The following is a 12,985-nucleotide window of genomic DNA, read 5'->3' as shown; positions in this document are numbered from 1 at the left end:
TATGCACCTGTGCCCCGGATTTGGAAAAAAGTATCAGATGTACAATTGCAGAGTTGAGTAACAACAGCATATTCAGCAAGTCCCCGAGCACAGGGACATTTGTACTCCCACCATCAGACCAGTTCTCACATAGCTCAAACTGACCCCATCAACCTGTGGCAGTTTTCCCCCCAGTTTCAGTAAATCTAGCTCGACTCTGATCATGTGCTTCCACCAAAGCATCCGCAGGCGCATCGTCCTGTTTGTGCAACTCAGGCACCAGGTTGCTGGCATGATTTTAGCTGTATTTCCCCCAGAGAGGGGGGGGTTAATGCCACTACAGCTTCATCACACCCACCCACCACCCGCTCCATCCCGGAGGGGTTGGGCAGCGGGGGCAGTGCAGGGGTGCAGATCCACGCAGGCTGCAGGGCACTGCTGGACCCAGGCCAGCAGCAGGAGCTGAGGAACACGAGTGCTCCCCAGGAAGATGCAGAAGCCTGACACAGCAGGAAGGGGGCTCCTCCTCCAGGAGACTTCCACATCCTCTGCTGCAGCGTCCCCGCTATGGCTCTGATATCCCCTCCACTTCACAGCCACGGCCTCGACTCCTCTCTTTAAGCTCTTACAAAATGAAAGGAGTGGTCCTTCTAGTCCATCTCTGGTACCCTTCTCTCCAAAGCATTGCTTTCGGTAAGATGCAGAACAAAACAGGACCATAAATCTTGTGGTGGGTCTGAGGAGTACCAGCAATATCCAATTCCAAAAGGCTGTGCTCACTTCCACCCTCCAAGACTGACAAAAGCCCCTCATGAGAAGGACCTTAGAGAAACATCATGGCAGACAGCTCTACACTTTATTTTCTGTTTCTTTGTGACTATTTCCTCTTTCAGGTGTCCACAGAGTCAACACAACAGTGACTCTTCCCCCGTTCCCTGGCAGGAGGGAAATGTTCCACAGCTAGGACAACGGTCTGGTTCAAAACTGACACGCTGCCAGAGCTTTCTGACACACTCAGACAAGACCCTGCTCCTCAAAGAGGTCCTGCTTCTGGCCACCAGCTCACTTCAAAGGTCCCTGACTTGGCTGTGACCTTGGCAAAGTCCTGCTGAAAAATCCAAACCACCCCGCAGCCAACAGCAAGAGGTGTCGGAGGTCCACCACATCACACACAGAGCACCCAGCCCAGCCCCAGCCCACCCTTCTGGCCACACACCCCCAAGAAAGCAGCCCCTGCTACCTTCATCCCGCTTGCGCTTGTTGTTCTCGGTGCTGGGGGAGGCGATTCCCAGGATCCCACTGATGGAGTAGGATGAGCCAGCGGAGTCGGTGGTGACAGAGGACACCTGGGTGACAGATCCCGTGGAGGCTGCAAGGCAAGGACAGGCAGTCAGCCACAGGACAACACGGGCACCAACCTACCCAAAAGCCACTGGCCCCCATGGCATGGTGGAGGTGGGCTGGGGCTCTGCCAGCCACCGTGGCTCCTCCAGCTCAGGAAGGACGCTCACCCGGACCAACCACACCCAGTCCAACCCAGCAGCATGCCACAGCAGCCCAGTGCAGCAGTGGGAGCAGAGGCACGGTCAGCCCCCACCCCTATCACAAGGGGCTGGGTGCATGCACTGTGAGATGGGAGGTGCTTTTCCTTTAGCAGGAACCACCTGGCCAGTGAAGATCCTGCACAGCTGGGGTTGCCCACGGGTGGACAGCTGAATGGCCCTGAGGTGCTCCAAAATACGAATAAAATCCACTTGGCTTTGGCAGAACCCTCAGGAAAGGGTAATGGGTGTGTCCAGCAAGGGAGGTCACTCAGCCAACATCAGCCTGCAGTTGCCTCATCACTCTGCAAACACTGTCCACATGATGCTGTGGGAGTCCAAGGTTGCAAGGAAGCAGGCAGAGGAGGGAGCACACCATCAACTCGATCAGCTCATAGATTGACCCTGCCCTGCCATGTCCCTGCATCCTAAAAGTTGCTGTGCAGACCACAAGGACAGTGTGGGGAGATACACTGCAGGACCACACTGAAGGCCCCTAGCCACAACTCACACAGAGCACACTGGTGCTGCCTTTATCGACTCCAATCCCTGAGAAACAAGATTTTTCTTCTCTTCCCTGCTCTTGTTTTTCTCAAGGACAGACAGGCCTTAAGCCACCACAGCGAGATAAGGCATGCTTTTCCTCCGTGAGATTGTTTTGCCATTTCCTGGAGAGAAAGGCTGACGACACGGGGTCTGCAGTGTGACTTTCTGACAAGCCCAAAGAGCGCGAGCAACTCTGCAACTTCTCTCTCTGTCCCAGGGTGCCAGCACACCCTTGCCAAGCATGGGTACCAAGCATTTCACCGAATCACAGGTGACAGCATAGAGGCAGAGAGGAGCTAGGGCCCCCACCCCATCTCCTGCTGGGCACGGGCTGACTGTGCCACGATGGGTTTCGTGGGACAAGGACAGGAAGAAAGCAGCCCTGAGCCCTGACCGAGCCCCTCCATCCCTGCCACGTCGCAGCACAGCAGCATCTGCCCCCCACAGAAGGACACTGTCAGCCAGGTGAGGGGCTGAGGGTGCCTCACCAGCCTGGGTGTCTCCCTGTGCCAGCATCACCTGCCTAAAGGCACAGCACCACTGCTCTGCAGCTGAATTAAAAGTTTCAGAAAGTTTTGCTACCTCTTCACTCAAGACTGCAACTGCACAAAGAATTATGGAAGGGATAGTTGATAGACGAAAAAAACACATTCAAAACTACTTACTGACTAATGATGCAGAAAATGTTATGAATAAGTATCCCTTTCTTGATTTATTACTTTAATTATCTGACATTCTATAGACCCCCATTAGTGGGGGTTTTTTGGTTTAGATTTCAATTTTCTGTCTCATGGTGAAAGCTATTTATCATAATAATCAGTAAAATTCAAAACCTTTTAGCAGTATTTATAAAATTCATTTACTATGTTCAGCCCTTGGAGAATGACAAAGAAGGCACATTAGCACGTGTGCTGAAGTGTTTTATGCAGAATTATCTGTCCATAAGAATGATTAAAAGTTCTCTAGAATATTTGTAAGCCATTATGTGTTTTTTTAATATATTTTTTTAAAAAAGTTTTCCTTACCTATGCTGTGACTGGAGGCTGGTACCTGCTGATTGGGTGGCTGCTGCACCTTCGTCCGTATGATCCTGTGAGCAGTGGAAAAGAAACAACCACTTAGCATTAAGCACACAATTGCAGGGGACATCAGACACTATTTTTTCAGTGCAGAACACCTATATCAATACAAAAATTCCCTTCATGTGTATGCTCCCCTTGTCATTCACGGAAATATCAAAGCCTGGTGAATGGATCCAGGACTACATTTGTGCCCCCAGCCCCTGCCATTAGGGACATCGGGGTGACATTTCACAGAATCACAAAATTATTCAGGTTGGAAGGGACCTAATGGGTCATCTGGTCCAATCTCCCTGCTCAAGCAGGGTCATCCCAGAGCACATTACACAGGATTGCATCCAGATGGTTCTCAGAATGCTTCAGAGTTTGATGCTTTGGTGTCTCTGAGGACCCAGTCCTCACTACCCAGGAAAGTGACATCCATCACTATCTGGTCAGGCCAGCACCCCCTCCCCAGGATGCTGGACCCCTCTGAGCCCAGAGGTCCCAGCAGGCTGTGGTTTGCACTCTTGGGGGATGGGATGCTTTTGCAAGGCTGTCCCTAGACTGCCCCAGCTATGGCACTCACACACCTTAGAAAAGGGGCTGCTTAGCCAAATTATTAATGAAAAAAAAAAAGAAGAATTGTGGGAATTAATGTCAACCTTAAAACCTGAACGCCCACGTTGTCATCACTGGGGATGTACAGTCTCTGGTCTGATTTATATTTGCACCAATCAGGAAAAATTCAGAGATACAGAAAAAGCAGTAGGCATGTGTGGTGGCACAGGACAAAGGGCGCCTGCTACAAAGAGAGATGCTGGGAGATGCTACACACAGCGCTCACCTGCCCATGTGCTATGGAAAAAGAAAAGACAGGGTCAGAAACACTTCCAGAGATCACACAGCTCTGCCTCTGACTGCAGCAGAAGTGGAAGGGGCTGGAAGGAGGCATGTCCTTGGCTCACCACACATCCCCCTGCTTCAGGCACTGCTGGCACAGCAGCAAGGCCACGGTGAGCATTTCTCCCCTCTGTGCCGGACAAACCCTCCCCCCATTCCTGCCTGCTGTGTATTTGGAAGACGGGAGAGCAGGGGGCAGAACGGGCATGGGGGTCACAGGAACACACAGCAGTTCCTTGCTGGAAAGTCCCACCATGAGCCAGCACAGGGACCACCACTGGTGACACCCAACCCCATCCCAGAAGAGAGTGTTCTGCCATTCCCTTCCCCTCCCAGCCCTCAGAGGAGTCTGATGGAGTCTGGCAGGGGTTTGGTCTGTCCACAAGCCATCTTTTGGCTGCCAGACCCTGAGTGTCAGGCATGGTCAGTGTACTGGTCCCAGCAGCACAACCCTCAGGACAGTCAGCACAGGACAATGGGCAGGAACAGCTGTGGCAGCAGCTTTAGTGGGGGAGCCGAAGCGATGGGACCCTGCATGGGTGAGAGTGGAAACAGCCCCCTGTACAAGCCTGTCATGGTGAAGGAAGGGTGTCCAGGGCCTTCTGACACATAAACATCTTCATCTCTGGAGGGCTGGAGGGCTGGAGCAGTTTGAAGCAGCTGGACAGCTCTCAGCTTATTTGGGCAAAGCTAATCACAGTGATTAATTAAGTCTTAATCACAGAGACTTGCTCCTGCTATGGAAGAGTAGCCTATTATTAATATTAATGTTATTAATTAATAACAGTAATTATTATTTACTCTTATATGGGGTTATCAGCTCAAACTCATCTGCTAAAAGGCTCCCTTGGCAGCAGGGATGTGCTGGGAATAGCCCGTTCCCACAGCCCCGATGTTTGGCAGGAGCACCATCAGCATCCTAGGAGGGAACAGCACAGCTCCAGGAAAGCCCCCTGCACCATGGAGATAGGGACAGGGGACCAGAGCAGCGGCCCTGTCCTCCTCTGTGCAGAAATGCCAACTGCAGGAGGACAGGAACCATGCTGCAAGGTCTGGGTGACGTGGCTGTTCAGACTGGGTTTTCAGGATGAGGTCCTAGGCCAGCAAAAACTATTCTCCGGCTACACCAACTGATATAAACAGATTGCATGCATTTCCTAAAAGGGATTTCAAACCTTTGGGAAAAGAAAAAGATTTTAGCAGATGAGAAAGAATTGGATTTGCAGCAAAAAAACTTGGTGGTGGATCATCAAATGGGTTTCTGATACAAAGGCATTGGGGGCGTGGGCATCATGAGGGTGGAAACACACAAGAACACAGCAAGAGAAACATGGAAACTGCCTCGAAACCTGACTGGAAGCTACTCAAATCTCCCTTTTTCCTAAAGATGTGAGTGCCCTTTTTGTGGTTTTTTGGAGGATGTTTGAAGTTCTCCTATACAAACATGGGACTGCTTACAGCAGCCACGTTTCTCACATGACCCCAGCTGACGTTAATGGAAGCAGAGCTTTCCCTGAATTATTTGATATTTTCCTTTGTTTTTCCTCGTGTCTGTATTATTTTTCAAACTCTCTTTAAAAATGAAGTCACCATGTCCGTAGAGTTACTACATGCTGCTCTAGAGCCTCAACAAGTCAGGGGTTCCCAGGCAACAGCAAGGGCCATGCGTGAACTGACCCACTTTCTTCTCTTAGATGCACAAACGTATGACTCGATGTTCAGTCCATCAAGGCAGAGGCTGCACTTTCTGCTAACGCTGGGGAAGCCACTCCGGCTACTCAAGCGGCAACTCCATGAATGCAAATCAGGTTGTGATAGCCAATAAAAGAATATTGCATCAATTTATTTCATGTCCGTGGACACAAATGAGACACTTTATAGCAAGCTGCATTTGAAGGATTTGCATGCAGTTGCACAAGTGAAAATCATCCCACCAGAGTAGTGAGGTGGAAGCCTGGTGCAGAGTGAAAACGAAAGAACTCTGCTTGCTGTGGGCGGGTGTGAGGCTGCCCAAGCACTCTGCCATCCAAGTATCCATCCTTTACTGTTGCTCTGGCAGGGCTGGAGCCATCAGGAAGTACTTCACTGGGTTTTTCTAACACCAGCCTGATACATCACTTGACTCAGGAGGAAGCGGTGAGGGCAGAAGGTGTAACGGAGAAGGCAGCGGGTTGGAGCCCCTCCAGACACCCCTGCAGGCCCAGCCCTGACTGGTGGGGTTGTAGCAAAACTCCCAAACACAGGACTGAGGCTTCAAATGAGACTACGTTGCATTTTTACACAAGCAATTCAAGGCCACAAGCAGATGGCTGAGGTCCTTGGACACCATTAACCAAACTCCCCTGGTGAAATTCGTGCTGAGCATAGGCCTGGGCCAACGTCACCAACACAAAACAGGTGTCAGGGGACAGAATGGCACCTATGCCTTGGGCTCCCCTGTTTCCCAGATGACTGCCATGCTACTCAACAGCCATCTCAGCTTCCCTTCTGGGCAAAGCACGTCCCACTGAACCCCCACCACACTGAGCAGAACTGGGGCTCCATTCAAAGCAAACACACAGGGCCATTCCCAGCAAGGTTCCCCCATTCACAGACTCAGGAGAGAATGGGAAAGAAGCAAAAGCTGGTAGCAGAACCTGCCCACTCCTAGAAAAGGCTCATCATCTGTGATGCTTCAGCCACCGAAGTGAGCCCGCAGCTGCTCCCCAGCCCCAAACGCCTCAGGGAAACACGTGAAGCTGCTTTTCTTGCAAACACCCCCAAACACCCAGTCATGCTAAACGACAAGGACACAAAGACAGTGCTTCCGTGGAGCATCCACCCCAGGACCAGAACGAGCTTTACCTGTTAATGGAACTGACACTAGGCACGGTGTCATTGTCACACACTCGCTCAGCAAGGAGCCTGTCCCTGATCTCCCAGGCAAACATGGTGGGATTTTGGCGTTTGTACTCTGCAATTTTTTCGACAACTTTGGGTGTGGCGACCTTTGGTTTTGATCCTCCAATCACTCCAGGCTTAATACTCCCGGTTTCGTAATACCTGGGACAACATCCAAAACAAAGCTTTAGTTATCACACACAGACAGAGAACATGCTCTGAGATCTATAGAGAACATCATTTCAAGGTAACCAAAGCCCAGCAAAACCTGAGATACATCTTCACTTTCACATACACATTTTCTGCCTATGTAGTGCTTTATCACCTAATAGATTAACTTATAGTAATTGGAATTGGGCCTCTGGATACAATATATATTTTTCTGTAATAGCAAGACAAAAGAAACAATGCAAGATTAAAGGGCACGCTGAGATCCAAAATTAACTGAAAATGTGTGTTATTAATCAGCAGTACTGGCAATAATAAAAACAAATCACACCAAAGAACACTTTTTGCGGTGGACTCTTCGGTAGCAAATTACTGCTTCTACAGAAATTCTCTGTCATTAATATCTACAGCTTGCTATCAGTTCAGAGTAAAATAATGGCTAGGTATTCTATTTTATTTGCACATCTGGAATAAGTATGCCAGCATATCTTTTTTGTATTTTATGGTTTTAATATGCATATTAGGGTTTTAATAGTTCATATTTTTTAAATTTATTTTTTGCAGCATTATGCTTTCACTAGTATCAATCAATTTTTGAGGGAAAGGGAGCTGCCTGCACTCCAGAGGGATCCAGCAGATGCGGGGATTGGTTTCTGTGACCAGCTCTTCCTCAGGTGCAGCATCATCACCCCCACCAGCAACTCTGCTGATGCCGTGCCCCCAGGAAACGTGGAGAATGGGATCCCCAAACCGACAGAAATCCGGCAGAATTCTTCACATATAAAGCACACAAGAGCAACTGCTTTTGGTAGTTTTTGCAACAATACACGGCAGCTGGGATTCCTGGGCCAGGAGAGTCTCCCCTTTTAATAAACAAAGTATTGAACACGCTGCTAAGAGCAGAAGTCACACCTTATCTGATGAGGGCCAGAAGGGAGACCAAGAATGAGAGCACGCTCTTCTCTGCTGTGGTCGGAGTGCTCCATGCAGAAGGCTGTTTCCCAGGCCTGCACTTCTTTGTATCTTGCAACCAGATAAAAAATAAGCCCCGTGCCTACCTTCAGCCACCACACCAGCTGCCCCAATTCTGCACATCCCTTTCATGCAGAGCACACCCCAACTCTGCCAGCGTCTCGACCAGACGCCCACCAAGCTGCACTCTCAGGAGCTCAAACATGACCACTTGCTGCTCTGTACCCGTATTTCTAACTCAGAAGAAACTCCCAAGCAAGAATATAAGACTGCTTATTAATATATTTTCTCTGCGGCTATCTGACATAATCATTACATAAAAAAAACCCAAAAATTAATTCCCCCATCTTTCCAGCCTGAACAAAGCACAAACAGTCTGCACAGCCAAAGTCTGCCTCACTGAAACACACAACTGTGTTCATCAAATTTCTGCCAGGCTACCTGTCTTCCAGTCTTTCTGTATGCAGGGCCTAAAAGTCCTTTAAAGGGACCGACACCAAATTGTTCATACATGTTCTCAGATATTCTGGGTGCAGATGTTGACATGGAGCTACCAGTCTCCATGAGTCATTACAGCAGCTCTAAAGCATTGGGTGTCAGAGATGGGTTAACCCTCCTGCTGCCCCTAAACGCAGCGAGTTTTAGGTCAGAAAGGCGAAATCCAGCTCCTTGTGAACTTTCACAAGAACATGACAAAACAATGGCAAATACGGCCCATAAACCTTATAAAACCTTGCATCCCTTATAAAACCTTGGCTGCTGGCACCTCTCCTGTGAGGAGGATGTAGAAGGCAGCCAGGCAACACCACAAATGCTACCAGACAACAAATCACAGTTTTCTTAGATCCAGTCAGAACAACGGATTTCACAAACATTTCTCAGTGTTTTTCTCCCACAGCACCCATGGTCAGTGCCCTGCACCACAGGCCAAGCCCGTCAGAGAGGAGCATCCCCAGCAGCACCAGACACCACGTGGCACCCGCCAGCTGATGCTTTCCCACAGCCCATCACCACGGAGGAAAGCCACGATAGCCAAGGGCCTTGACCCCACAGTGCTGTGGCTGTGGTGGGCTCGCCAGGGGGCAAAGCCCTGGTGCCCTCTGGACACCAACACCACTCCCAAACTAACTCTTCAACCCCTGCCCACTCTCCCAGCCTCAAGCCATGCCAAAGCACACGTGAGCTCATGGGGAGGCTCGACTTGCACGAGAGGTGCAGGATTGGGCCCAGACCCCCTTCCCTGGGCACGGGGGGAGCTCACAGTGATGGGGACAGCCCTCACGCTGCACTGCTGCTGACATCCCTCTCCTCTCCACCCTGGTGATGAACCCAGGTGCAGCTGCAGGCCCTGCAGTCTGTACAGCTCTGGCATCCCTGGCTCCCATCTCCGTTTTAAAGGCAAGAATGGCTGCAGATCTTTTCGTGCACATCAGGTCAAGGCCTTTTGCTCACGGAAAGTTGCCAAAGCAAGTGGAGGGTGGGCACGCCCATGGCACCCTCCTCCGAGGGGTGACAGCTTCATTTGCCCTGCAACTGCTGGTTCCCTGCCTCTGGGTGCTTTTTAAAGGTGCACGGAGGACTGAAAAATCCCCATCATAAAATTCCCAATGTAAGGATTCCCATTTTTCACACGCATGAACACATGTGAAAAAAACACACGCAACACAGAGCTGCAATTACAGAGACATTTTACCTACTGTACTTATTAGTTATGAAAATAATGAGCTATGAAATTCCAATTTATTGTTGACAACTTTAATGACAGAGCTCCGGAGCAGAACTCTGAGCTCTGCAGTGCAAACATATCTAGCAGTAGACCTAAACTATCAAAACTAAAACCACCAGACTTTTGGCCGATGGGCAAGTAAATTGGCAGTTTCCAAGCTATGTCCTGATGGGAATTGGTGGCAATTCTGCTGCAGCAGTGAGCATGGCCAGCCAAACCACGCCAGCCAGGCAGGGAGCACGGGCCTCTGCTGGCTGCGGGTGCGGAGCCATGAGCGAGTGAAACAGCCCGTGATGGGCAGGATAAAGCCCATGGAAAGTTTTCCTTTATAAAACAGTCAAGGCATCTGTGTTCTCAAAACTCCACTGGGAAGAATGCATGCAACTTGCCGGTGAAGACATGTAACTTGGAGGAAGGCACGAGAAAAAAAAGCAGGGACGCTGAGCACAGCCAGCAATGCAGCTCCTGCAGCTCTGAGGCTGAGCAGGGCTGGGGGGCTGCGCTCATCAGTTTGGGCAGGTAGAGGTTAGGTGGACATGGAGAAAGTACTGACAAGAACTCCAAAACCAGGGGCCTATGAACCTGACAAATCTGAACACTTAAATGGCCACCCCGTGGTAAGAAATGCTGTTAATCCAACAGATCCTACGCATGACACTACAAAAAAAAAAAACAACCTTAACAGTCTCTGCAGCTATGCTGTGGTTAGAAATTGGGAAATAAAAATAGTAAAATTCTAAACAATGAAATTAACTGGGAAAGTTTAGCAAACAGATTGGGAATTAACTTTTCTAGATGAACAAGGAAAACATACTCTGAAAAAAAAAAATTTAAATTTCCCTTAATATAAGTTGCCCAAGCATGTCTGAATACCTGGGGTTAAAAACCATTTTAACACCATAATTTACACTAATTGGGTTTAGATTTGTTCACAACATTTAAAAATAAAAAAAAAGTAAAAAAATAAAAAAAGCAAGGATGGTATTTTTTACCAAAATCTATGTCAAATTTTAAAATTAAACCAGGAAATAAAATGAATTCAGAGTTTAATTTCCTGTGCCACAGTGTTTGGAGCAGGTCCCACCTGAATAGAGGGCTACTTCCAAAATAGCTACAATTAAGATGGTTCCTAGTTTCTTATTGTATCCTGTACTTTCATAATCCAGCAGAAGAATGGAAGAAGATGTTTAATTATAAATAGTAGGACATATTGCAGAGTAGCCTGTATCAGTGCATGCAATGTTGATGAAATGTATAACAATAGTATTGTTAAAAGACAGTTGTCTTCAGGAAGCAAAACAAGTAACTTCCACAACTTCTACTTTTTTTCACATTTTGCTGAAGATGACTGCCAGATTTCCTCTCCTGTTCAGAACAGACAGCTGCAGGACATATGCCATATATACAGCAAATACACACGGCATTCTGCACTTTGCATTAGAATTACGTACAAGAAGCTGTGAAACAAGACACAGTGGCTCTTTCTTTCCACATCAGACACATAAACCAACGAGTGATCAGGAAGCCCTTCTCCTCACTGGACTGATCTCCTGATTTCTACAAGTCTCCGTTTGTCTGTAGCCTCCAGCTCAGGACCAACACCGACCCTCTTCTCTTGACGGACACAGAAGGATTCGCCGTCCCCCCATTACCTGCCAAGTATTTTGCTGACACAGCCATGGCTGACGCGGAGCTGCCGGGAGATGTCACACGGTCGGACCCCTTGGTGGGCGAGCTCCACGATCCTTTGGCGAACGACATCTGGGAGGGGGCGGCCATTCACAAAAACACCCCCCAGCTGATTCACCCCTCCATGTCCTGAAACACACAGGGGAGGGGGAGAAGAGCAGGAGAAGAGCTGTGTGAGAGTTTTAGACGTCTCTGCAGAGCAGAACCCCCAGCCCCAGCGCTCCCCGGCTCTGGGCATCGCCTCCCCAGCCTCGGTCCGATTTCCCCGAGCAGAGCAGGAAGGCGGCCGCGCTGCCGCAATGCCACTCGCTGAAGGCACACCGGGACCCCTCGGGGAAGATGGGGAACCCGGCACCCCGGGTTAACACCAACCCTCCTCCCAAAACCTCCTTCACCCAATCACGAACTCCAGGGCAGGCTTGGTGCTGTCCCGTGGAGCAGAGGCTGGTCAGAGCCTCTGGCTGGGAAGCCAGTGGAAAATAAGGCTGCGTGATCACTCAGCCCACACACTGCCTCTGTCTGAACACAGAAGGAGGCACCTGAAATGAAACACGCTGTGGTTTTGGTTTTGTTTTGTTTTTACAGATGCCTTGAATTAATCAAGGGGGGAAAGAAAAAAAAAAAAAAAGAGGAAAATAAAAAGAGCATGATTCTGCTCCTAAAATTCGCGGCAGCCTTTGGAGATATTATGATCCCACAAATAAAGCATGAACACTTGGGTAAGCCCAGTATATTACTCCTATTTGAACAGATTTGCACCGTTCACCTTTAGCAAGGTGAATCATATATATGGTGGGAAATGGAATCCTCTTGGAGGAATAGCAATGAAACTGTGTAAACCCCATGAACACATAATAATCCCATGTACCAGGAGGTAATATAATTAACCCTGGTGTTGTTATTCATCCAAACTACTTATATTACAGAGGACTGGAGAAGCTGAAAACAAGCCACAGGGGCAGTACAGATGCCAATTCTTGAAAAAAAAATAATACAGAAAATCTCTCTATTTGCACAGGGCTTGAACTGTATTGAATAAGCTGACAAGCCAAATGCCTCAGTGTTAAAAAAAATAGATTATAGAGAGCTATTTTTATTTAAATCCGGTCATTTCACTATTGATTAACTGCTGTCAAACTTTGCAAACACCTTCTAAAACTGTCAGGACACATAATGAACCCACATGAAAAATGCTATGCTAAGCCCTGTGGTGAGCAGACAAGCGCCTGCTCTGCCTTCTCCGGTGCGAGAGGCAGACTGTGCCAGCGGCTCAGCCAGCCGCAGGCTCGTGCTTCCCTTCCGAGCGCCGGGAGTCCGGAGCGGACTCCAGTGACGGGACTCCTGCCCAGGGAGCTGCCGCGCCGCCCGGGACGCCGGGGCTGGGGTAAGGGACAACTCGGTGGCAGAGGCGAACGGGAGCTGCCCCACAAGGCTGCGGCGAACGAGACCTCGGGCTCCTCACCTCTTCTCAGGGCTTTAAGTTCAGGAATCGTGCACAGTGCACTCAGTGTGAGCGGGAAGAT

General features: G+C 49.2%; 1 protein-coding gene across 3 annotated transcripts in view; it reads right to left on the bottom strand.

Annotated features, from left to right (window-relative positions):
- PAX5 (paired box 5) overlaps window positions 1-12,985 on the bottom strand; it is a 121,879-nt gene that overhangs the window by 106,299 nt on the left and 2,595 nt on the right. For all 3 annotated transcript variants that reach the window (XM_027709064.1, XM_027709065.1, XM_027709067.1), the window contains exons 2-5: window positions 11,426-11,591; window positions 6,872-7,069; window positions 3,092-3,156; window positions 1,220-1,348 (exon numbers count right to left, since the gene is read on the bottom strand). In XM_027709064.1, coding sequence (XP_027564865.1) covers window positions 1,220-1,348; window positions 3,092-3,156; window positions 6,872-7,069; window positions 11,426-11,591 — 558 coding nt within the window. The remainder of the gene's footprint in view (window positions 1-1,219; window positions 1,349-3,091; window positions 3,157-6,871; window positions 7,070-11,425; window positions 11,592-12,985) is intronic.

Source organism: Neopelma chrysocephalum, unplaced genomic scaffold (assembly GCF_003984885.1).
Source record: "Neopelma chrysocephalum unplaced genomic scaffold, ASM398488v2 Primary Assembly neopelma1_96687, whole genome shotgun sequence".
NCBI lineage: Eukaryota > Metazoa > Chordata > Aves > Passeriformes > Pipridae > Neopelma > Neopelma chrysocephalum.
The sequence above is the reverse complement of the archived record's forward strand: the minus strand, read 5'-3'. Positions and strand labels throughout refer to the sequence as shown.